At 43.5% G+C, this 24218-nt stretch overlaps 1 protein-coding gene across 11 annotated transcripts in view; it reads left to right on the forward strand.

The window, feature by feature from the left end:
• mmd (mind-meld) overlaps positions 1 to 24218 on the forward strand; it is a 227654-nt gene that overhangs the window by 138456 nt on the left and 64980 nt on the right. For 10 of the 11 annotated variants that reach the window (XM_065485337.1, XM_065485341.1, XM_065485338.1 and 7 more), the window contains 2 exons: positions 16574 to 16630; positions 24021 to 24181. In XM_065485337.1, the coding sequence (XP_065341409.1) occupies positions 16574 to 16630; positions 24021 to 24181 (218 nt within the window). The remainder of the gene's footprint in view (positions 1 to 16573; positions 16631 to 24020; positions 24182 to 24218) is intronic. The other variant, XM_065485345.1, reaches the window with a different exon arrangement.

Below are 24218 nucleotides of genomic sequence, written 5' to 3' on the forward strand. Positions count from 1 at the left end.
CCGACGGCAGAGCAGAGAGCAAGCATAAGCAGGCTCGCAAATTCACGCGCGTGGGCCCACCTTCGCTGCCTCGCCCGCTCGGCCGTTTGATCTAGGGGGTTTTTTTCAGAAAAAATAAACGTTTTTATTTGCCTCGGACCGCTTTTAGCCGTGAAATTATTGTGCAAGCTCGCATTACAGTGTTTGCACTGCTCCGAGAGTTAATTAGCAAACACGCTGATTATATTACAACGGAGTATACAAGGCGGCTGATTATCTCGTCCGTGCGCCCGGAGCGTCTTCATTGTGGCAAAACACATCCACGTGTGCATGCTGAAGCTTCCGCTGCTGCGAAATTGTGAAAGCAGCGTTGCGTTCGCATGATTTGATTGCGCCGCTTCAGCTTTCGCTCGTTTTCAATAGCACTGTATGTGCGTTCGCAGAAAAGCAGTCATTACGCAGCCTTTTGTGTGGAATTCGATTTAGAGCGACGCGCAATTTTCGTAGAATTTATCTCGTTCGGTTCTAATTTTAGCCCCGACAAAACAATCGACTGCTGATTTGCCTGACGATGAGTGGTATCCAATTCTCCACGGAGAGAAGTGTTTTCAGTGGTTGTTTGGAAAATGTAGAACTTTAAACGTGTTTTCAAATTTATCCGCACGCACTTTTCACTCAAAATAGCCAGGTTGTTAAAGAAAACAAGTTTAACATACAGGAATCACATTTCAAGAAACATGATGTAATTCAAGTTGTAGTAACGTAGCTTGAGATGCAAACCAAATCAAGTTATCGAAGTTTTGTTAGCAGATTATTGAGCTGTGAAAAATGGGCTTATAATTTAAAAATGATTTAAAACACAGTTTTGGGTGTTTGAATTTTGGTAAATAGGCAGAATGTGATGAGAAAAGTAAAAAAAATAGATTAACTATTTTTGGCATTTTGAAAATGACAAAAATTTCCTATATTTTTATCTATATGAGCCAGTCGCGATGTTCCTAATCAACCTCTAAATTTTGTTAAAAATCAAGATTGGGCCTTTTTTGTTTTGATTCCTTTTCAAATTAACTCTACCAGTCAATCGCTTTGTGTTCGAATATGAATTTCAATCCTTCGTCACATCATATCCCTTCAGTGTTTGATCGGGAGAGAAAATCCGAGAAGCAGCAAGTGTCAGCCACCACATTCCCTGCAGCAATTTTCTAGCTTGCGCTCACACTCACACACTGGCAGCGTGCGGATGGATACATATAAGTCGAAGTCGAGTTGCAAACAAAATAAATTTTTGAGCAGGCCACCCGGCTGCAGGTGGCGAAATGCCGTCAATTTTGCCGCCCTCGCGGGCCGGAGAGGGAGAGGAAGAATCAATTCCGCACGCCGGTTTGAATGAACGTAATTTGGTCGGCGAGAGCGAGCGAACAAGTGTACCGGGGGCTTTTCCTGCGCTCCCCTGATAGCATCGCGCGGAAAGATATTTTTGAGGCAGCCTCTCCGATTGAGGTGTCGAGCTCTAAAATTGCCAACTAGATGCGTCGGTCGGTGGGGCGGTAGTTGTAATCGATTGAGGGTTGCAGGTAGCGCGGCGGCCAGACGGGCCAATAAGCAGCCCGTCAGTGATATATGTGGACACATTCGACGGCTTTTATAGGGACACACAAATGCCTGCCTGCCTGCTCCGGCTCCAGCCAGCAGCTATCTCGGCGGAGCATCTTTTTTAGCCCGGCGACTCCTCTAGCTGCCGGTGATTGAAAGTCAAATAAAAGTATCACATTTACACGCACTCGATGGGAAGCAAATAAAAATACCGACGCCCTCACTTCTCTGCTCTGCTACGCTATTCGCCACTGCTGCTGGGTAAACCCCAAATGAAATTGATGTGACCCAGAGGAGAGCCTTTTAAAGGGCGCGGAGACACTTTCTGCACATCAATGCGTTGGCTCAGTTGGTGTTGGATTTCAAAATCTCCCGACCATACATTTACATGCCGCATGAAAAGCAACGGTTTTGTAACGGTCCTGGGGTGAAGCTTTATACTATTCGTTTTGGAGCTAATGATTACAAATGCGCTGCCCTTGACGGAATTGAGCAAATAGAAAAGATGAATTGTTCCCAAACAAAAGCAAAGTAGTTTCCTGAAATATCAAAACAAAAAATACGCAAAAGAGGCGGTTTTCGTTTATATTTCAAAGCAAATAGAAGAGAAATTTTCAAAATAAGAAACCACCATTTTCGTGTCGTAAAAGAGTGGAATGATATGCCACCCGCACTGAAAGACTGTTTGACGGCACAGTTTTCCTCCCTTTGAAGGCGTATATGACAGAAAGATGTATGTTTTTGCGATGTTTTCGCTTTTGGCATTTTACTACTGGGCTTACTTTGGCTTTGCCCTGCTGAGCAGGGTCTTAATCAGCTTGTTTACCTGAAGTATCGCCCTTTCTCACATGCTTTGATTTAGACCTGTGGTACATTCATGTAGCATGACTAATTGTGAGAGTAAACATTAATTAATAATCTGAACTATGGCCAACGTTTAAAAGCTGTTGAAGAATTGCCAGACTGATGCCTCATTGAATCGCCTCCAATCTTATTTTTATTTCGATTTACCTAATTCAATTGCGTCTCCCCTCTTGCTTCCCCCCCCCCCCCCCGGGAATGGAGAAAAACAAAACAATTTTGTTGACTTAGGACCACTCAGCGACACATTCATTTTTCGATTCAGGGCGACTGCACACTCTGCAAGTGGCGAAAGAGAGACGATTGGAAGCCTTCTCACGCTCATTCGGCATTCGGCGCACGTGGAAAAGTGGAAAAAGCCTCGTAAAGCCCTTTCGACGAGTAAATACACGTGCCACCGAACAAAATAGCAGCAAACAAGCCGGGCCAATTTGAATTGCAGATTCGCGAAATTGGAATCTTTTGAACTGGGGTCGGCGTCGGCAGGAAGGGTGGGCCAGCCCACGCCTCGTCAGCATTTAGCGCAGCTTTTAATTTGGCTTTACACACCGGTTGAGGCTCGCTGGAGCAAAACTGGCACAGACAAAGTTTCACCGCCTCACCTGGCTGCAACCATTTTACGAGACGAGCAGAGCGGGCAGAGAGAGGGTCCCACATAAAAGCAGCGCATAAGGCTTTTGATCGATGAAAGAGCAGCTTTTTCACCCACTTGGCCGAACGTGTCAGCCGGCAGGTGCAGCTAGTTTTGTTCCCCCGGCTGCATCCTCGACCGTAATCAAAATAAAAAGCCGCCGCCGCACCCCCGGAAGCATCTAATTGCGACACATCTCGGCAAGTGGGTCACCCGCCGCGCGACTCATTGTCGACGCCCGCAGGCTCATTTCGGGTGGCGGGCTCAATTAGAATGCAGCTCGAGCAAATTGAAATTAATAGCCGTCTCACGAGCTGCGTTCGTCCCCGACTGCTATCTCTTTCGCGCTCCGTTGACATTTTCCCGGGCTATTTGAATCTCGCTCGGCCAGATTGCACTGCGTGTTTGTCTCATCCCGGATAAATGTATATACGCGGAAGACAAAGGCTTGCCCCGTAAAACTGACTGACGGGGATTGTATCTCGAGCTTGCTTCGCTCGCAGCAAAGAAAGCAAAGAAAGAGTACAATTCTATTTGGCTCTGCGCCTTAATGGAACTCGAGATAAGTTGGTTAATTGTTATCAAAAGACCATTAACAGCGAGGAATGAACGCTCTGCTCATTTATTTAATCTAGATTTATTTTTCTTGGTATAGCTTTTAGTGAAATGCAGCTCTTTTAATTATGTAAAACCTTCTCCTTTTCTCTAGAAAATACAGCATTATGACAGCTTTATGCTGATTAACTATGCTGCACTGAAATTAAATTCTAGCCCTAATCAGATTCACGGAGGTGAGATTTCAATTTCATCAGTCTTAATGCCACCAGTTTTACAAAGACGGATCCATAAATTTTCTTTTCACTTTGCTCCTCTGACAATGAGTAATGAGGTTTTCGTGTGGTGAAGGGAATGTTTATTCAGTCATACACAAGCCTTTTTAGAGTGTGCAGCGTGGTAAGGACAACAAAGCGATTTTCTGATGAAAGAGCTTATTTATTAAGAGATTTAGTCGATGTACACGTACGTCATTTTCCGCGCGGCTTGTTTGTGCATGCGATTTGCAATTAATGCCTAATTTACGAGGAAATATGTGTGTGTGTACACACTCAGCCGGCGATGGAAGCGGATGAAATATTCACAAATCAGAACGCACACAAGGGAGTTTCGTTCAAAAGGAAAATTTAATTAGTGTGATGGCCGTGCGCGCGACTATGCATGAGTTCGAGTATTATTAATGTATACACGTGCGGAGCGTATATGAAAATCATTATACGCGCCGAGTCACAAAACAGCTAGCTCTCGCCGCTGATGAGTGCTGGCTGTACACTTTGTTTGCTCAACTCTTGATTGGGAATGTTTCTATTAGCTCACGCGAGAATGAATATATTTTTGAACAATGTTGCGGTAAACATCTTTTGAAATCAACTATGGCGTTGAAATGTGAATTCATCTAGCTTTCAGCGTAAAACTCGAGTTTTGAGGTTTAATCAAATGATGAACAAAAGTGGAACACATAGTTGAGTAATATTTGGCTTTTGTTCTGGACTCAAGTGGTTTGTCAATTTATACAAACTGCTGGACTGTATTGAACCCAGGAAATTAGCTTATTAAATTATTATTTCAACTATGCCCTTGTTGCTAAATGTGGACAGGGCTGTTAATAAAGTCGAATACATCTTACATCATGGGAAGTAGTAAGTAAAAAAATTTTGAGAGTCAATAAAATTATTAATTAAAGTCACGAAATCCTACAGTGATACATCACCGATGAACTGGTCATTTATATTAATTCAGCTTAATTTCACTGAAGATCAACTACACTTACTAATCGTCTTCCCTATAAACATAAACATACGTTAAATTAAATTTAAGGGATGGAATATTTTCTATTGTTAAACTATACAAATTAAATTGTATTTGTTGACAGACGATATCGACACAATTTAATTTGCAACCTTCCGTTCTTCCAACATTTAAAACATGACAAATTAAAAAAACGAGCAATATTTCAGGGGCATTTTAATGCAAGATTGCTAGTTCACTTGTATGCTTTTGCAATTATGTACAATATTCCGCCGCAAACGTACCGAAAATATTTTTAATGCAAATCGAAGAGACTGCTTGTTTTGCGTTCTTTATATTTCATACGCTTTGTATTACATGAGCGTGTAATTGCAACCAGCGTTTTTCTCCTTTTCCAGTTGTTCCGCTGATTGTTGTTGTGATGCTCGTCTCTCCATTAGTCCCTGGATGGGCGTGGGGAGACGGCTGGTTCCGCAAATAATAATGTATCCTGCTTTCAGTGAGCGCCGGCAGAAAAAAGGGGACACGAAATCATTTTGCGATGATGGCTCCTCTCGCTGCCGCTCGCAGCCAGCATCATGTGCGCAAGCATTAAGATGTTTTTACTGCTCGCCGGCTTTGTGCCGTGCGCGCGCTCTGAGCAGAACGGCGTCGGGATAATTGTTTTTGCCTGACTACCCATTTCAATTTGTTTATTTGCACCACCGAGGCACAATTTCCTGCCAGCAGCCTTCGTGGAGCAGCCCAGCCTACGCCTCCAGACTCAAAAGGGGGCCCTCGGTTTTAGAATTCCTACGCTTTACCGGCCTCATGTCACAGGCAAAGCGTTTGAATTCTGAAAACTGAGGGTTCGCTTCTCTCGTCGTGTGCGCCACACTCCAAGACGCCAGCAGCAGCAGCAGCAGCAGCAGCATCATCCACTCCTTTGACGATATTCAGATATTCATTGGGTGTGTATTATACTGTGTGAATGGAAACATCGTGATTATAGCATAAATCGGAGATGTTGAAAATCTCTATGTGAAATTTAAATAGAAAATTTCCATCGTCAATCAATAATTTTATTCTGATATTAAATTAATCCATATCTATAGTGAGAAGAAAGAAAGAAAATTGATTTTAGGAGATGCTCAATGGTTTTGGAATTGGTAAATTGTTTGTATATACGTTCGGTAAAACGTTTGCAATACCTCCTATGTGTGTATTGGAGTAAAAATTACATGGTTGCTGTAGTTTGTATATGAAAATATTTGAATCTTAAATTTGTCCGAACGCCACAGAAATTGTTGAAAGAGTAATTTATTGGAAAATTATTTATATGAAAAAGATTTTTGAAAATCGGAAGAAACATTATTGATGACATGATATGTTTCGGAAAAACAATACAAGCTAATTTTCCTCAATCCTTTCTCAAATTTCGGCATTCTGACAAAGTCAAAAACGTATGATTCAATGATATATTTTGTTGGTCAAAATGCACTTCACCGAATTCAATTTTGTAATATTGATGCTTTTAAGGTACGAATGAACTAGTGTGTACAAATTCAAGCATATAAAGAAGAAGTTACGTAACGGAGATTTCGAATGTCTATTTTAAGGAAAAACTGCTGAAATCTGACTCTTCACAGCAGCAAAGGGGAGTGACTGCTGCAAACGATCGGTTGTTTTTGCAGCAAATTTGTTTCAAAACAGTGGTGCGTGCTCCTCGAGCTCATTATATCTGACTGAACGAAATCCAAGCCCGTGTTATTCTGAGCCGTCTGCAGTCAGCCTGCGACACTGCCGCCCGATTTCCCCTGGCGCAGCGTGTGCAACTTTCATTTCGCCAATCCACCCGCCTTCCATGCTATTTTTTTCCATTTTGAATGCGGTGCTTTCCAACCTTTCGACTCAGAGATGCGTACTGCTTTCGCAGCGAGCGAGCAGTGACCCGCTAACTAATTCAATCACAGCACTACAACTTTGAATTCAATTTGAAGCCACCACTTGAAACTTGGCGCTGCTGATATAAGTGCTCCATCGAATATTTATGCCGCTCGCAGTTTAAGTATAAGGGCCTCTGTTCCGGCGTTCTGCTCGAGCGAGATTCCGCCCGCCCGAGACGCTAAGCTGAAATTTACACGTGGATAATTACTCGAGAGCCCCCTTTTTCCGTTTGACGACAATCCAGGCTGCCCGTGTTTTTCTCTACGTTTCCAGGTAGAGAAAAATTCGAATTTCCTGCCGCAACCGCCAGATTCCGAAGTGCGTGTGTGTGTGGGGATTGGGGACACGTGTGCGAGTGTAATTTCGGAGATGCAATTTTTCGACGTCTAATCCCCGCGAGGCGGCGGCGGTGGCTCCGGTGCCCGATGCTATTCCCAATCCGGTTCGTCATGCGGAAACGCCGACTGGCAGGCCCGCAAATTGTGCCTGGCGCACAACTTGTATTTTGCCTTCTTGCGGAATGTTAATATGACGCGAGATACATAAACGCGTACACACGCAGCGTGTGTCGCCGAGCCGAATATTCCGCCTTTTACACTCGTGACTGCACCCGAATGGAGTTGAATATTCGCGTCGGCCGCTAGCTCGCTCGCTCGCTCGCATCCGACCGGAGAAATCTCGCCAAAGCGAATTCCGCACAAAGGCAAAGTATACATGTGCACGCTGCTGCCAGCTTCTCATCCGCCGACGGTTGCTTATGCTTGCTGCCTGAAAATCTAAAAATAATCCAAAACGCAAATCGAATCAGCAGCGATACGAGTCGAGAGATAAATGTATTGGGCTGAAAGCAGCGCACTCCGTGGCGGCAAATTGAATCCCGCGTTGCCAAAAAGAAACAGTGTGTGCGTCACCGAGTCGGAGGGTACAATAGAAAGATGCAAAACTCTCGTTCTGTGCCACCCTCGCTTCAGCCCGTCCTCAATATGTATCGCTGGCTGATTAGCGCACCCTTTGAAGTCGAGCTAGATGTTTGCAAACTGAGCTCACACGGATCCCATCGAAGGGCTCATCATTCCAAGCTCTCGGCGAGGGGAAGTGATAAAAATTGCGTGTTCAAATTAAAATATGTCTTTTATTTATTTGATGTTTATTCTCCATTATTTTTTTTTTAAAATTAAAAATTTCTGCAACCTTTATTTAAAAGTGATGATATAAGTTACGTTTTTGAGTCATCCCAGGCGACGAACTAAAATCGTCATTTTGCATTTTGCCGTTTCAATTTTTTTCAGAAATCAATCAATTTATTGGTCTTTGAAATCAAATTTAGATTCAAAGTGATTTTATTGCGGATCAGCAGAGCAACTATGCTCCACACCTCCCCACATTCAGAACACAACAGACAAATATAATTTAAATTAAATTGTAGAGAGTAATTATAATTGAATTAATATGTTGTTGCAATCTCCAGCTAACAGTCGGTTAAGCCGATTCTTTGCAGAATCTAACATAAAATAGTTTTATCAATTGGCAAACGCCAAATTATTTTATTACAAATGTTACAGTGTTTTTGTACCATACTTATATATGTAGATTTACGACATACAACCTTTACTTTATAGAGACGGAATTTACTATTTCCCAAGGCAAACACTGCTCCCCGAAAAATACTTAGTAGATTTTTCCAATAAATATTACTTCTGCCTAGGTGAATTTCGACTTTTACTCAATCCTCAAAAATTATAGTATATATTGGCCATAATGATTAAAATTATTTTATCAAAAGATCCTTTCAATTTGGAGTGTAATGTTGTCTACATCACGTCTTCTTAAAATACAGTACTTTGTTGCCAACTTAATAGCTTGAAAATTAATTGAAAACAGCAAGCCGCATAATGTCGTAGACCTTTAGAGCGCTAAAAGCGAACCTCAAATGGCGACGGCCTATTTTGCGGTTCCTCCGCAATTTCATAACCAAATGACCGAGACACGTTAGGGCCGGACCCTTACAACACAATCAACAACGTGTCCCAGGCCCATCATAAATCACTTTGCCGGCTGCTCGCCGACCAAATTAATTAACGGTCCGGCGAACTACTAATTGATCTCCGGTCCCGAGGGGGATGGCGCCGTTTTTCACTGCCCCGGGGGCGGCGGCGCTGAGCCACGGGCGGCGGCGGCGATGCCATCGATGGGCGCCTAATACCAGCGCCCGCTTGTTAATGTCAGTCACTGCTCAAACATACTCAATCAGGCCGAGCCAATGAGCGCGCCCACTTGATCTGATTCTGTCAGCAATAATTGCATGCACTCGCTTCGACGGCGGATCATGTGTATCTGCGAACGAGCGAGCGAGCATGTGCACACCTCTCCCGTCGGCTCGCACACTGCGAAACGACGAGATGCTCGTATTAATTAGCTTCTGAGCCCCTGCAACTGTGGGTTTGTGAGCCGAACGCACGGTGCTGCTGCGGCCATGGCTGTTGTGCCGCCTGCTGCCTCCATGCATGATAATTAATTGTCCTTTGTGCCAGACAGAACGCGCGCATCGCACCTACAAATTTCATCGGAAGCCGACTGTAAAGGAAAGAAGATTTTGACAAAGCTCGATTATGTTGGCGAGTTCAGCGAGTTTCATTGTTGTTGGCGGATATAAGGATAGTACTTTTACGCTCAAGTATTATGCTTTCATCCGCTATTTTCTTGTGGAAATGGTATAGACGCTTTTCCCCGAAGCCATTTCGCTCGAAAATTGTTGCAATAATCCCTTTTGTTGATGGAACTTTCCGAGTGATTCTCATTAATTATTAATCCAACAGAAATCTATGAAAAACATTAATGGGGCTAAAACCTTTTTTATCTCTTTGAAGCCCTCTCAAATCGCACAGTTGTTGCCATATTGAAGTATCAATAAATTGGGGATTGCTGCAAAGCTGTGGCGTTTGCATTTAAAAAAACCTTTACAGAACAACAGTGAACAATTAATTGTTCGCTATATGAAGTGGTTGATTGAATCATTTCGTGGGATTAAAAAGTACAATTTTTCTACAGGTAAAATGTGCAATTGACGATATGAGGCAGAGCAAAAAAATTCGTACTATCGAAATAAATATCACAATATTCAGAAAGGTGAGTTTATGGTCGCCTCTTGATTAGCATGAAAACTTTGTAGCCAATTATATTGGAAATTTAAAACGAGCTTAAGCGTGTACCCAGGCAAAGTAAATGTAGTTTCGTAATTTGAAAATCCTGAATATTGGGGTACAATCAAATTTTAAAACATTACATATTTGAACTCCAATTAGATTGACTGGGACTTTAACGTATTAAAAATATCCCGTTCTTACAAAAAAACATATTTTTTATTGTATATTGCTCAATTTGACGACTTTTGGGGTTGGTGTGTTTTTGTCTTTTTTGTTCTGTGTGAATATTGTGGAAAACTTTTTTTAACTATTGTATTGTATTGTTTGACCCATCAAACAAATATTTGATTTGAGAAGGAGAAGTGATCTTTTGTTTCAGTCGTGATTCAACTGAAATCTCCTTCCGCTAACGAGTAGCTCGTCGCACAGATTTAAATACCTTAAAGACGCAATGGAAACGCCTAGTTGCTAATTCCGGTGGCGTAGCTCGTCGTTCCTTTCGTATGCGTACACCGAGGCAGAACTCTTTCTGCTAATTGATCATGTCGGGTGGCGCCGTGCGTATTGTTTGAACGGGGCGTTACCCGGTACCCAGCACCCTGCTTCCAGTCTGCGCCTCGCGCCTGTCGATTATGCAATTTCAAAAGATCCCTATGTACGCCACTCATCCAGCAGGCAGCCGCTCATGCATGTGGAAGCGCGTTTCAAAGTTGCAAATTTCGTTACACACACAATGTGATCCCGGCAGCTATACGTTCATGTTCCATTCGAATCAATAATAATTAGGCGTTCTGCTCGCTTTCCCTTTTTCGCTTGGCAACCCCGCCGCCGCCGCTGCTCTGCTCACTCGCGCTCGCAGTTTTCTGCGCCACTGATCCCGTTATAATTAAACAGCCCTCGAGATTGCCACGCAACATTAAATATAATCCGCGAGCGGATTCGCGACGCCGCCAAGCTAATTTATGCTCTAGCCGTACCTCAGCAGATTGTTTCGTGGGAATTCCGCCGCGCTTCCAGGTGAGCGGGTGTCCGTGCTGTCTTGTGTACAAAAACGGTTGACACGTGAAATTCATCAGTTGCTGGTCCGTGAAATAAATGCGTGCGAATTGCTCCAATTTGTCAAAGTCCCAATTTGCATTGCTCTCCCAGCTGGCACGAGCACAGCAGTTCCGGGTGACTGCGAATTTTGTCAATGCCATATCTATCGGAGCAGATATTACACATTGCCTGCGTGACAGGCGCTGAAAGTTTCCGTGTTGCCTAACAGAGCTGGGGATAAGTTCGCTTTTACTCGTCAAAAAATAGATTCAAAATTACAATTTAGCGCTGCTGGTAATGTTAGGGTTGGGAATTGTAGAGTTTTTTCTTATAAAAAATGTGACTAACTTTTTATGGTTTTGTACTCTAGAAGGTTTAAGACCCATTTTCCCCTTTTATACTCTAGCAATTGTTTGGCACAATAAAATAAAATTGTCATGGGAAATTGTTACTCATTTTCTTGGTTTCCTTCTAAAAAAAAGCCAAATGGTCAACGTTGGAGGGAATTCAATGACGAATTTCGATTAAAACAGACTTGAAACTCATTGGGAATTTTTCAGGTCTAAATAATTTCCCAAGTCCATCATCGTCATCTGAATTCATGGCTAAACAGGATCAAACAATATTATACTTAAAATTTTTTTCCTTGAAATCATCAAAATTTGTTGGTCGAAACCGGCCTTTCTCTGACTTCAACAGTTAAACAAAGTGGAAATAGTGATTTGAGTTCTAAATTTCATGCATATCGCATAGAAAAGCTTAGAACGCCCAAAGTAAAATTTTAACGTATCCTAGAATAATATATAATCCTACCATAACATATCCTAGAATGAAACAGGTTTGAATAACAACTTTTTGATTCATTCATAAATCATCGGAAAAAAATGAAATTACAATTAATTATCTCGATAAACTGAAAATATGTAGACCAATTTTGCTCGTTTTAACGCTATCCGGCCTTAATAGTAATTATTATGATTTTTACATTTTAATACAGTTTTCAGTGAGAATGTTAAGTCTTAAAACTGCGTGAGATGTGCTCATTTGGTGCTTAAATGTTAATTGGAGGCACACAAAAAAGTTAATAATAATTGTTACAGCTGTTTTACAAATTCGGGACTAAAATTCCTTAAGCATCCTCGGCACGGAGCTTATTTTTCCAATTTATTATTATTTCATCAGTGCCTTGGGGAGGGGTTTCGATGAAAATCTATGTTCGTAAGCCTGTTGTAGCTTTGTTAGACACGCAATATCAATAAAGATGAAATATAAAACCTATCACACCCGACGCAAACGCTGTGTCAGCCTGTTTCGTGTCACCATCAGAATCCGAAATTACTTTTCTCGGCGAATTTCGCATTTTTGCGCTCGCGAGCAAGCAAGTGCAAACGAAATTACGTGAAAAGCACCCCCAGCAGTGGAATTCGTGCTCTCGGTGCAAATTGCTTGCCGAAACTCAACTCAACCCGCGCCATCAGCAGCCCGGGGCCATTGAAATCAATCTCGCGACTCTTTCCACGAATCAGCTGCGGCTCAGTTTGCCCGGCTCGCACGAGAAACACAGTTAACGAGATGTTTTAGAGGGTGTCTCGCACGCTGCTCTTTGTCGTCGTAAAAGTGCGTTGGAGGCGCAACCGCGACAAGTAATTCCGTCGCGGCGCAAGCCCCAATCGCGCGCGCGGCGTGCTCTTAAGGAGCCTCGTAATTATGCTCTAAACCGCAGCACGCACAAACTGCTCGCGCGCGCCCAACACACTCTCTTGCTTGCTCCAGCTCCACACACAGCATTGCAAATTAGTCGAGTTGCAAAACGTTTGCTCGGCGTCGCCGCTCTTGAGAACTCAATTTGCAACTTTGCTCAAATCTGCGGCGTAATTATCGACTCCGGCCTGCTTGTTAGCGCAGGGTTCACTCTTGTTTTTCGAGTTGATCATCAAAATTCGCATGCTAACTTAACACTAACATTAACAGTAGCATAGCAATTAAACCGCTTGATCGGCTTTTCGTGCGACAAAATTTTTTTTAATTAAGATTCCTCCTTGATTGGAAGATTTTGGCAATGTTCTCAGCAGTAAAAAAGCTTTGATATGGGAAACCATTGAATCTTTTTATTTGAATGAAATGATCAAAGATATTTTGATCCTTTCTCCCCTATTCAGGGGATTTCTTCTCTACATGAATCACAAAAAATATTATTCAAATTTGATTTTGCAATTGCTGATTCTGTTAGAAACCACTTTTTTCCTTTTTTCATAATTTCTCAACCCTAGGAAAAATTTCAGGATGATTATTCACATATTTTGGAATGACAAGGGAAATTTCAATGGCTGGATAAAACGTCCTATCCACCAGCCGTCGTGGTCACGTTGACAAATAATGTTTCGCAAGGTGGCATGCGAGGCCGCTTATTACGCAAATCAGTTGCCAAAAAAGGCAAACCGTCGGCGTCCTTCTTCAGCCTTCAGCCGGGGCTCGACCAAGTCGATGATAAATTGTCGAGCTCGCCGTAGGTTGCGGCGAACCACTCTAAATGCTCGAGTGATATTTATTGCGTCGGGAATCAATCATACATCGATATTTCGGCGCAAAAAGCGTCCGAAGAGAGCGAGCGAGGAAAAAAGGAGAATATCTTGCGTCCACAGCCGATTCGAAGGGTCGTCTCGCATGGTGAATGGCTAGTGAGCACCCTTCGCTTCTGATGATAAATCATAATCTTTCACTTGTGTGTTTGCCATTATTTTTTTGGCTCTCCACCTGAAAAACATTTCTGCCTTTCTGACTCTGCACGCGCAGAGATAAGCGGGGTCGAGTGCCGCGCGTCGAGATTCTGTGTTTATTTACGGCGCACGAGCCATTAATGTGGAGCACAAAGAAATGGAGAAGAAAAGCTGCTCTCTGCGGCCAAAACATTTTGATTCGCTTTCAACCCTAATAATCGCGTAGCGAGCGAGCAGCCGTTCAATTTGTGACCATTCAAAGAGACAATTTTCACTATTATTCGACTGAGAAAATAATATGGCAAACCTCGACTATGTCGCCGACGTATTTCAACAGAGCACACTGCATGCTCCTCATTGCTAAAGCGGATTTGACCTGCTTTGTGCGTATTGAAACTCTGACGCTGATTTTTTATTCCTGTTATTTGCCATCGATCCACTTCAATTAAAATTAAGCCAGACTACTTTCCAATGCATCAATCAGATTATCACAAATCACGATATAATGGGGAAAATAATTGGAGATTTCAGCAAAAAATAAAAAATGCGGGAAATGGTTCAAATAAAGAGACAATCTTGCGTGTGTATCTCAGTGACGGCAGAGAAGCGATTTCAGCTGCGTTGCATCGTTTTGAGGGATGATTATTTCTATCTCCCGAGTTGAAACTAAATAGCTGAGCAGGATGAAGAAGGGAGCGATTGAATCGACTCAATAAATTGCGTTTTCGTCGAAAAAGCGTGCTGAAACTGATTTGATATGCAAAACAATTTCAAGCCAAGATGCATCTCAGGCGCACAAAGAGAAGAATACGCACCGATCGGTGGACTTGACGCGTAATTACTTTTTCTAGGCTGCTGAGATATTAATACATTTTCATCAAAACTTTTCTGCCTGCTTGGCTTGGAAAATCGCGAAAGAGGCCTTGCTCTAGCACCCGCACAAAGGGGCAGGAGCAGCAGGCTGAGATGAAGGCTCGATTTATTGGTTTCCATATCATCAGGGTGTAATGATTTCCGATACCCTGCTCATTTCCGCACACGTGCCGAAATCAACCCCCATCATTCTGTCACACGCTGCTGTGATACAGCACCCTGTGAAAAGAAATTCCGACCTCGAAAATGTTCTTTTTCAGACAAAGGGAGAATACATAATGTGGACAACGTGCAGTGGTGCTCTCTTCATTCCTTTTTATTTACCGAGAATGATGCTGACACTACGGACTCGAGGCAAAATAAATTAAAGTTGGAAATTAGATTTTCTATATTAAAAGCAAAACAATGCTGTTTGACCCCCCTTTGCTGGCATTCTATTTACATAACAAATCTCTATCTACTCCGATAATGAAATTCCATTACACGGAATTCCATTTTCTATCCAATTTCCCGGCCAATGAAGAAAGAAGCAACACAGTTAAAAGAAAAATGCTAGGACTGCAGCGGAGTTCCAAAATGCCATCCCCTGGAAAATAATCCCCCCTTTTTCTGGTTGTAGTAGAACCGAGTGCAAAGAAATCCCGATGAAAGGAATTCGATTGGCAAAAAGCAGAGAAATGCCGAGTCGACGGTGCTTTTCGTATTTTCATGTGCCCGGCGTTGGGTTGATCGGCTAGAGCATTTAGTCCTCTCCTCCTTTTTGTAAAGCCCGAGGCCGAGCGCTTGGCGCCCCGTTTCTGATCCCGACCGCAGCCGGGGCATGTCCCGGGGTCATTTGCATCGGCAGCACGACGACCGCGCCGGATAAATGGGAAAATGCAGCCGAGCCCCAGATTACTCGCCAAGACACACGCACTGATTGAATCTGCGGCCATTAAAACGCGCGCGCAGCGGGGTTTCCATTCGACGAACGCGCTCTGTTCGGTTCGGCGGAATTAATTTTTAAGCCGACGAGACGTAAATCGCGGTGAATATCCAGATAAACCTTCTAAGGCGTAAATTTTCGTTTGATCTTTGAAAAGGGAAGAAAATAAACAATGCATACTGGTCTCGATTTAAAAACGGTTTACTTTTGTTCTCAGAAAAATGTGAAGCAACAGCCTTTTTGAAAATTGATAAATCAGAACAAATTGAAAATTATTTGCATTGATGTTTTGTGTAAGCTTAATTTGGATTTGGTTGCTTCAATAGTGCAATAATCAAAAGAGGTGACCAAGCTAAGAAAATTAGAATTAATTAGCGTCCATGCAATAGCAACAAAGTTTTTCCTGCATTCAGAAGTATTGATCCCATTTCAATTTGGCCTTTCACGTTGAGCTTAATTTTGTATTTTTCGCTGAATTCAGATCTGTTCGATTGACATTTGCTACCTAGCACTTTCCATCAGCTCAGCTGTAATTTTCCACTCCAAATACACTTCAATTCAATTTGGGCAAACATACAAAGGCCAAATACTCGTAAAATCTCATTAGTCTCGTGTGTAACCTGTCAATTTACGGACAGCTTAATCTCCGCCAAATAAGCTTCAATTTACACTGAATGCAATATTCAGAGGTTATAAATGGATGCCAAGTTTCTCTCTCTGCACACAATCGATTCGCGCCCCCCATGTGCCCCGCAGGAACGAACGAGTGTGTGTGTGTGTGTGTGTGCTTGTTCTCATTTCTGCGCCCGGAGCCGTTTATTGTTTTAGTTAATTTGCCTAGTCGAGGCGGTAAATTAACAGGCCGTCGTAAAGATAAGCAAGCGCCCCGGATGAGAACCACCGGAACTGCCTCACGGCGCGATGATATTGTTATTATTGTTATGACTGTGGCGCTCGCCAATTAAAGCGAGATAACGTCGCTGCCGGGATATTGCCAATTATTGACGCGAAATAATCGCGACGGCTCCGATTTCCGCTGAATTTTCCACGTGGTCTGATCGCCGCATTTCACTGTTTGTTGCAGAGACGGACTACACGCTGGATGATTCGTATTGGAATGAGGAGACACCGTCCACGAGTGGTGAGTTGTTTTTTCATTGCTGGAACATCATTTCATGCCTCGTTGCATGCAGTCAAAGTACCGTTTCCAAACTCATATCTCAAATGGCTAAGGAGTCATGGAACTGTCTTACACGCGTACAAATAAGTTTGCCCGGCGGCGGCGGCGGCGGAGGAAGCCTTTTAGCAGCGTGGGTTGTGTCGCGGCTCATGTTAGGCCACCCGCACGTCCGCTCCACCTCGCAACTTGCCTACGCAATCAAAGCCCAGGCGGCAGGCGCTGCCGCTGCTGCTGCTAGCGGCGGCGGCGGCGGTGCTGGGCTCGTCTGTACAAATTTATGCTGATGCATGGAAAGGGGCCGTCGGAGCAAGTGCTCGGTGTGTGTTGTACGCGCGCCGATTTAAATTGTAAATGTGCGTCAAGAAGCAAACGGACGAACCGACGCAGACGAATGCAGTGAATCGAAAAACCACGCAAAAACAAACCAACGGCTTGTTGTGCAAATGTATCTAGGACTCGTTGCTGCACAACTCTGCGAAAGAGACAAAGCGCGCCAATGAATAACAATCCGAGTGTTTGTTGTCGACGCGGTTAAGGAATTCTCGAGCTTTTCCGCACCGCAGAAGATCTGCATCCCATAGACATCGGATTTTTTTTGTAATTCGATGTGAGTTCTAATCATTAATTAAATATAGTATGTCCATAAAACATTATGTAAAGAAAAATTAAATGTTGCTAAAACATAATTTGTGAGGAACCTTCTCTCTTGTAATCCTGGCTTAAAGCCTGAGAATGTGCAAAATACACGTTCCAGCTGAAAGCAAGCGTAGTCATCTGCTGCTTTTTTCATTTATCAACGCGACTGGCAGCGCTTGGGGCAAGAAATCACCTTCAGCGATGAGTCTTGTGTAATTAGAGCGCAATTAAGAGCGTTCGCAGCCGCCATTCGAAAGAGGTCGGGCAAATATTTGCCCGCGAACTCACTTGAGGCGCTAATAATAATCAATAGGGCGAGTCTGTCTAATAATAACGAGGCGCCTGACGTAACAAGTGTGCTTTATTACTCTCCTGTGAGCGAAAAAAGCACGTCGCTGTGCCTGCAAAAATTCTGGTTCCCCTTTGCAGCAGCACGGTGAACTTTCCATCGCCAACACGAATAAAAAAGTAATCGCACTCCGATCGTTTGCACGTTTCAACCACGTTTGTTCATCAGACCCATATCATTTACTTTATTTGTTCATTTTGAATTTAAAAGCACAAGAAATATTATTGTTAGATGATGAAAAAAATGTATTTTAATTTATTTTTTTATGTCAAACTTGTTTTAATCGCAAGTCTTGATAAAAATATTGATATAGTTCATTTGGAAGGGCCAATAATCAAAGAAAAATTATTCTTATGCCAAACACAGTACATATTTAATGTAATTCGTAATTTTACTAATTTTATATCAGATAAGTCTTTTCCAAGCTTCGCCAACGCCCTCTGACCTATGATTAATGCGCTCGCTATGCAAGGCTTGCGTCAAAATCAATGATTTCTCATCTATCTCCCCCCCCCCCCCCCCTCGAATGGGGTGACTCAGCTGCGTGGGAGCGTCACACACACGGCGTGGGCAAATTACTTCGTGCCCCACTAATATTAAAAATCACGTTCTCCAGCTCACATGCTCTGTGAAAATGGTACAGAGAGCCGGCGGCGCGTGACCGGCATCGGCCGACAGATAATTACGGGCACATTTAAATAATAAAACCCCTGCAGGATTCAAAATTAATCAAACTTTTTTACTGCCGAGCCACGTTCGTATGTGAGATCCGCTTAGCGCAGGAAAAAATGTCACGCGGCAGCAACATTTTTGCACTCGATAATTAATTTTCACGCCGCAGGGTATTAGGAGCAGAGGCTGCTTGTCTGCTGAATTTGCGAGCGCCGCGCAGATTTTTTATTTTTTGAAGCACAATTTCGTTTCCAGCAACTGGCCGGAAAATGAAAAATTCGAGGAACAACGCTGTGATTTTTTAACGTTTTTTAAAACGAGGATATTCAATTTTGGAAACAAAATTAAACTATAGAATAAAGGCTTATCCGCAGTGCTCAAGCTCAATGTACGGAGGCCGCAACTGTTTATTTTTTTGCAAGAGGCTTATATTTCATAAATAAATTGATATTAAATCTGTTTGGATGATCCATGTTTTTCTTTGAAATATTTTGAGATTATAACAACTGTTAAGTTATTTTCGTCAATTTTCATTCACGTAACACAGGTTTAAAACTTTTGTGGCAAAATTGCCTAGAAATCCTTTGACAATAAGCGAATCCACGCGTCGCAATGTGTTCGTTATTGATCGCTCTCTGTGTCTCGTTTCGAAATATGTTGTATTTCCCAGGTTTCCTCAACCAATAAGGTTGCTTTTGCATCTGCTGAAGAGCAAATCACGGCAATTGACGTAGATGGACCTCTTGGCTGCTTTCCAGCTTGCCAGCGAGTGCCCGTGCCCAAATCACTTTCCAATCAATCACCGGCGCGTCACTATTCGGGCCTGCGTCAGCAGTTGCACACGGTTCGGTGTGCGGAAAATGCATTCATTTTCCTGATGCATACACAAATTGACGTGAGCCACCGCTTTTCGCTGACGCAGCCGTCAATAGATAGCATCAGCAAAGCACGAATTCGCCGCCGGTGCTGCCGCGGTGATGTGCTCGCAGGCACGATCTCTAATGAATGAATGAATGCCGCTCTCATTTCCGCTTCCATCAGACGTGTGCGGAAGTCTTGTGAATTAGGTCGGAGTTATTGATGACGTATTAGCGGCAAGCAGTGCACTTTCAATTTAAGCGAGAGACCAAGAAGCTGATCGGGTCAGAGAAAATAGTTGTTTGGCCCATTAGAGCGGATTTAAAATTTGAGCAATTATTTTTGCTTAAACATAATAAATTTAAGAATATCATTGAAGCAGTAGTTGGAGTGCATTATGGCATGATCTATAAAATCAAATTTACTTTTTCTTTCCTGATGCAGCTTTGTCCCTATGTCTCGTCAGGACACTATTGTAACAAAAGTTATAAAAACAGTTGGTCAGTCTCGATAAAAGATAATTGCCACAAGGCACATATAACGACTTTGAGAAAGAGGCTCTTCCAAGAAGCATTTCGTTTTTGCATCCTTTCAGGGAAAGCTCACTAACTGCCGGTCGATTTCGTTTTTAAGTGCGATTCAGCAGAACGAATGATGGAGGAGAGGATGAATGGGTTGCATTAGAACATCTGTCAACCGGCTGCGTGCTCCTTATTTTATTCCGAGTGTCATTTGTTTCGCGGCCGGCTGCCTTAAAGAGACGCTGGCAGGCGGCTGGGTGAACGGGAGAATTGTCAAGGCATCAACACCGCCAAGACAAACGATGCCGCCGAGAGACACGAATTTCTCTTGTTCGCTGCATTATCTAATAGCTCACTGCTACATATAGAGCAGAGAGACAACAAGGAACACACGAGACGTGCGTAAGAGAGAGCGAGAGAGAGAGAGAGAGAGAGAGAGACGCGTGTGGGCAGAGAGCAGCACAGCCGGCACAATGGGGCCATTGTGTGGGCCGCTTTGTTGTCGGCAACTGTGCGACAAAATGGAACACACTATGCGCTACTTCTTCCTCGCGCGCGCGGCACATACACTGCTCGAAAATGCCCAAATCCTGGTCTGCTTTCGGCATTTCTACTTAAGATTTGCCGCTGAACGGCACACCACCCTTTTCTTGCCTCGCACGCAAGCGACTGCTAGATGTCCCAACGCGCAGTGACAAACGCAGCTGGCAGTGCTGTTGCTTTTCCCTTCCAACCCGGATCTGATTGATTGATCATTTTCAATAGACAACTTGATGGCTTTAATGTGTGCTTCCTCTTTTACTATTTCCAGAGTCAATCAGGGTCAAACAGATTTATTTTACAAGAAGTTTTAATCCTTCTAGATATAAATTTCAGATTTACTGAATTTGATTTTACTTTGTCAATAAAGCCGAATGGGACGTTTGAGTCCAAATTTAGTATACCTTGTCATTTCAAGCATTTTGGTGACTGATATTATACCCAAAAACTTTACGGGAGTGCTCAAATTTCATAACTATGCAAGAAACGCGATACTTCTGGTGTGTCACGTAACTTGAAAATTACGTAAGCGACACTCCCCAGAGCATCATTTTGGCAAAAGCTTGCAGAGAAGCCGCCGCTGTGTGTTTGAAGCCGTGATATGATCGCGCGCCTGGCTAAAAGCTCCTCGCCGAGGAGATAAATAGAAAGGGCGGGCGAGCCACACACATATATTCGTTGATGACGACGTAAGAGAAAGAGGGAGATTGGCGGATTGCAAAATGATGATGCCGTCAAAAGCAGCCACCGAGGAAGGAATAAATAATACGGCGGAGGTACGGAGTAGCAAAATGTGTCAGCGTGTGTAATGAAAAGTGTTGATCCTGCGGCTCGGAGCTGCCGGAGCGTTTATCTGCGAGTGCATATCATCAACGGATCAGGCCAGGATGTGCGCGTGAATATTCAGATTAAGCCCGAGCGACGGAGCAGGAATGTGAAATATATCGCCAGCGAGCAAAAGTGCTCCGCGAACGAACGAACGAGCGAGCGAGACCGGCTGTTTAACCAGCCATTAATATTAATCCGAACGCGTGTTTGCAACACGCGCCGCGCGATGGAATCTAATTTCCATGGAGAGCGCTGAAAATGATACCTCGCGGAATGAATTATATCGGCCGCCCCCGCCCCCTCATATAAGCTGCGTGCAAAAAGTGATGCTTGTTGCAGACGGATGAGTCGGCAGCTTGATGTCTTTGTTACAACCATAATGGTGTCACTGGCACGCGGTACGAGCGAGGAAATGTGAAATGTTTTATTCCGACGGAATGCTTAGTCTTAATTTGAATAAGGAGTTGTGTTTCGTGCTTGCTTCATTTCCTATTTTGCATAATTGCAAAAGAGCAGCACTTAAAATAATTAATTTTTGCCATTTTGCGTGCAGACTCGATGAAATGATGAGCTACACCGTTTCCCCATCACAAATATCATCAATTTGCTGTTTGTCCAAGCACTCTCGAACAATTGAAATGGTAGAAAATTCTAGCCACCGGTTAAAACCGTCCGCCGCGTTGATGTGAGCTCAACAATCCAGCGCATTTAATCCCGGGTTGAATAGCGAAAGCACAAAACCCACTGTGCTCGGAGTCGTAAAAAGGCCGTTGCCGTTCAATTTGTTTGCTTTTTTCCTCCACGGATTAACGGGACGTGCGGAAATACGTGTGAAACTCAATACACACATCCATGTGAGTGGAAAAGTTAATCGGAGAGTAGGAAAAAAGGAAAAACGGTGAAAAACGACACCTTGGTGCGTCGAGTGTGGTGGCTCGAACGTGAGTGTCCATCCGCACGTTTCCATCAGCCGTGTAAATTGATATTAAATAAAAGACAACACGACGTGCGATGATTAAGTCAAGGGTGCTCGAAAGTTGGCTCGACGGTCGCTTTACACGCCCTCACGAGTGATATTTCATTACATTTTTCATCATCTCCGATGCGACCGGTTCCGCCAAGGCTATATTTGCACGTACGTACGTCGATATATCCTGCTCGCCTGCTCGCTCTCGACACTGTAAGCCGCACTTGGAGCGTGAAATGAATTGAGTGAGTGGCCTGGTCGTGCCCACCGAGGAAAAGGCGCAGCCGGGCGCGACCTACGCCAATAATTAGCTCATCCCACGATTTCCAAACAGCGCAGAAAGATAAAGGCATCCGCAGAAATAGACGGCTTCCAAAGGGGATCCAAAATGGCCGCTGAATTCCACGTAGCCATTTTTACATCTGCGAGGGCAACCATTTTTGTTTTTAGGGCTCAGTAAGAGATTACTTTTCCATTCATCCGTTTTTGCAGCTCCCCAGTTAGTTGTGGTTTCCTTTTTTATCACTCGGAAGTTCAATGAAAATTATTAATGACTCCGACTTTTTTAAAAAGACACAATAATGAGAATAAATCAATGCTGGAAATTTACTCAGTGAATATCAGACAGTTAGATATTGAGAGAAGTAGTAATTTTGCAATTTGAACTTTAAATAGCGATCAATTGTTGTCTCCGGCATTTTGTTGGAGCGCGTTGGGACCGAAAACAAGTTTCACGTCTCTTGGAGCGCGTAATCAAAAATTTTCGCCGCTGATCATCAATCGTGCAAAACAAAAAGCGTGTTTTTGACACTTGCCGAGACTATAAGTGCTAGTCAGCTATTGAGGCGGTGATTTTTCTTGCTCGAGAAATTCCGCCGGCACCACCGCACGCGCAGAAAAGAGAAAAAGCCTTGCGAACCGACGAAAATCGATATTTTTTAATTTCGCATTTAATAAAGGGTTTCTGCAAGCGCCGAGTCAGTGACACGGCGCTTTGTTTGCTCACTTGTGAGTTCGATCAGAGCAGGCACGGACTGCAAATTTCTTGCAACCGTTTCAATTCATGCATAATTCATAAGTTGGTTTTGCTACCGCTGCATGAGATCCAAGTCTATCTCACAATCAAACATGCTGAGTTCTTTTAATTAACCGTCCTGGTAATTGTAGAAAATAAACTTGGGTTAACTTATCCGTCAGGACAGTGAAGCTAATAATATATATTTTTTTTGTAATTTTAAAGCCTTTGGAAGTTGCTGTAAGAAAGATATTTCACCATTCCAATGAGTATTTTTTATTAAAGTTCTGCAATGTTTTTGGATATAATAATACTCAGGAGATGTGCGTAGAGGAGATTTTCACGTCACGGAGGGTAGAGTTCTCTGTTTGACATGTGTAATTTGCACAGAGGCGTGCGTGTGACGGTTTAAAATTATTAAATCCCTTTGTAGCTGGCAGATTCACCTGGCAGAATACGTCCTCAGCGGGAGTGCGTGTATTCTCGGTATTATTTATCTGTCCTCCGTCGGCCCAGCACGACGCCCAGGCTCCTGAGGTCGAATAATCAAGAAGCAGGCAGCACTGGATGCAATATTAATTAGTTCCTTGTTGAGCGAGTGACTAGAGAAAGCTATAGCTGCTCGGCGAGTAAATACGCGGCGGCGGAACAACGAACGGCTCCGTTGTGTTCCGCCTGCGTGCACGCAGAATAATTAAATTGTCGTCGTTGACATTTAATATTATCAAGACGCAAACAGGAGGCTCCCCGATAATGACGTCGCCGCACGCCGAACGCCCCAATTTTTTCCTCAGAAACTTGCTCCGCCTCTTACGCTGCAGCGCGGAAAAGTTTGCGAGTTTGGACGCCGCATTTTATTATACAATTAAGGCAAACTCGTTGACTGCACATGCATGCCCTCGCTTTAACGAGCGTCATGAATCTTTTCGCTTCTTCAGCACTAACTTGATTATCTCGTGTGGCAGGCACCAACACCGACGAGGTGGAGCGGCTCCTCCGCGAGTACCGCCAAAACCAGGAGATGGTGCGAACCATCGGGACCCACTACTATCAGGTCATCTACCCGGTGCAGCTGCGACACCACGAGAAGATGGGAATTTCCACCAGGGAGGTTGGCGCTGGAAAGGTAAGGCAAAAGCAGCATCTTGCACGCTTATCAGCAC

Source organism: Cloeon dipterum, chromosome 3 (assembly GCF_949628265.1).
Source record: "Cloeon dipterum chromosome 3, ieCloDipt1.1, whole genome shotgun sequence".
NCBI classification, from domain to species: Eukaryota; Metazoa; Arthropoda; class Insecta; order Ephemeroptera; family Baetidae; genus Cloeon; species Cloeon dipterum.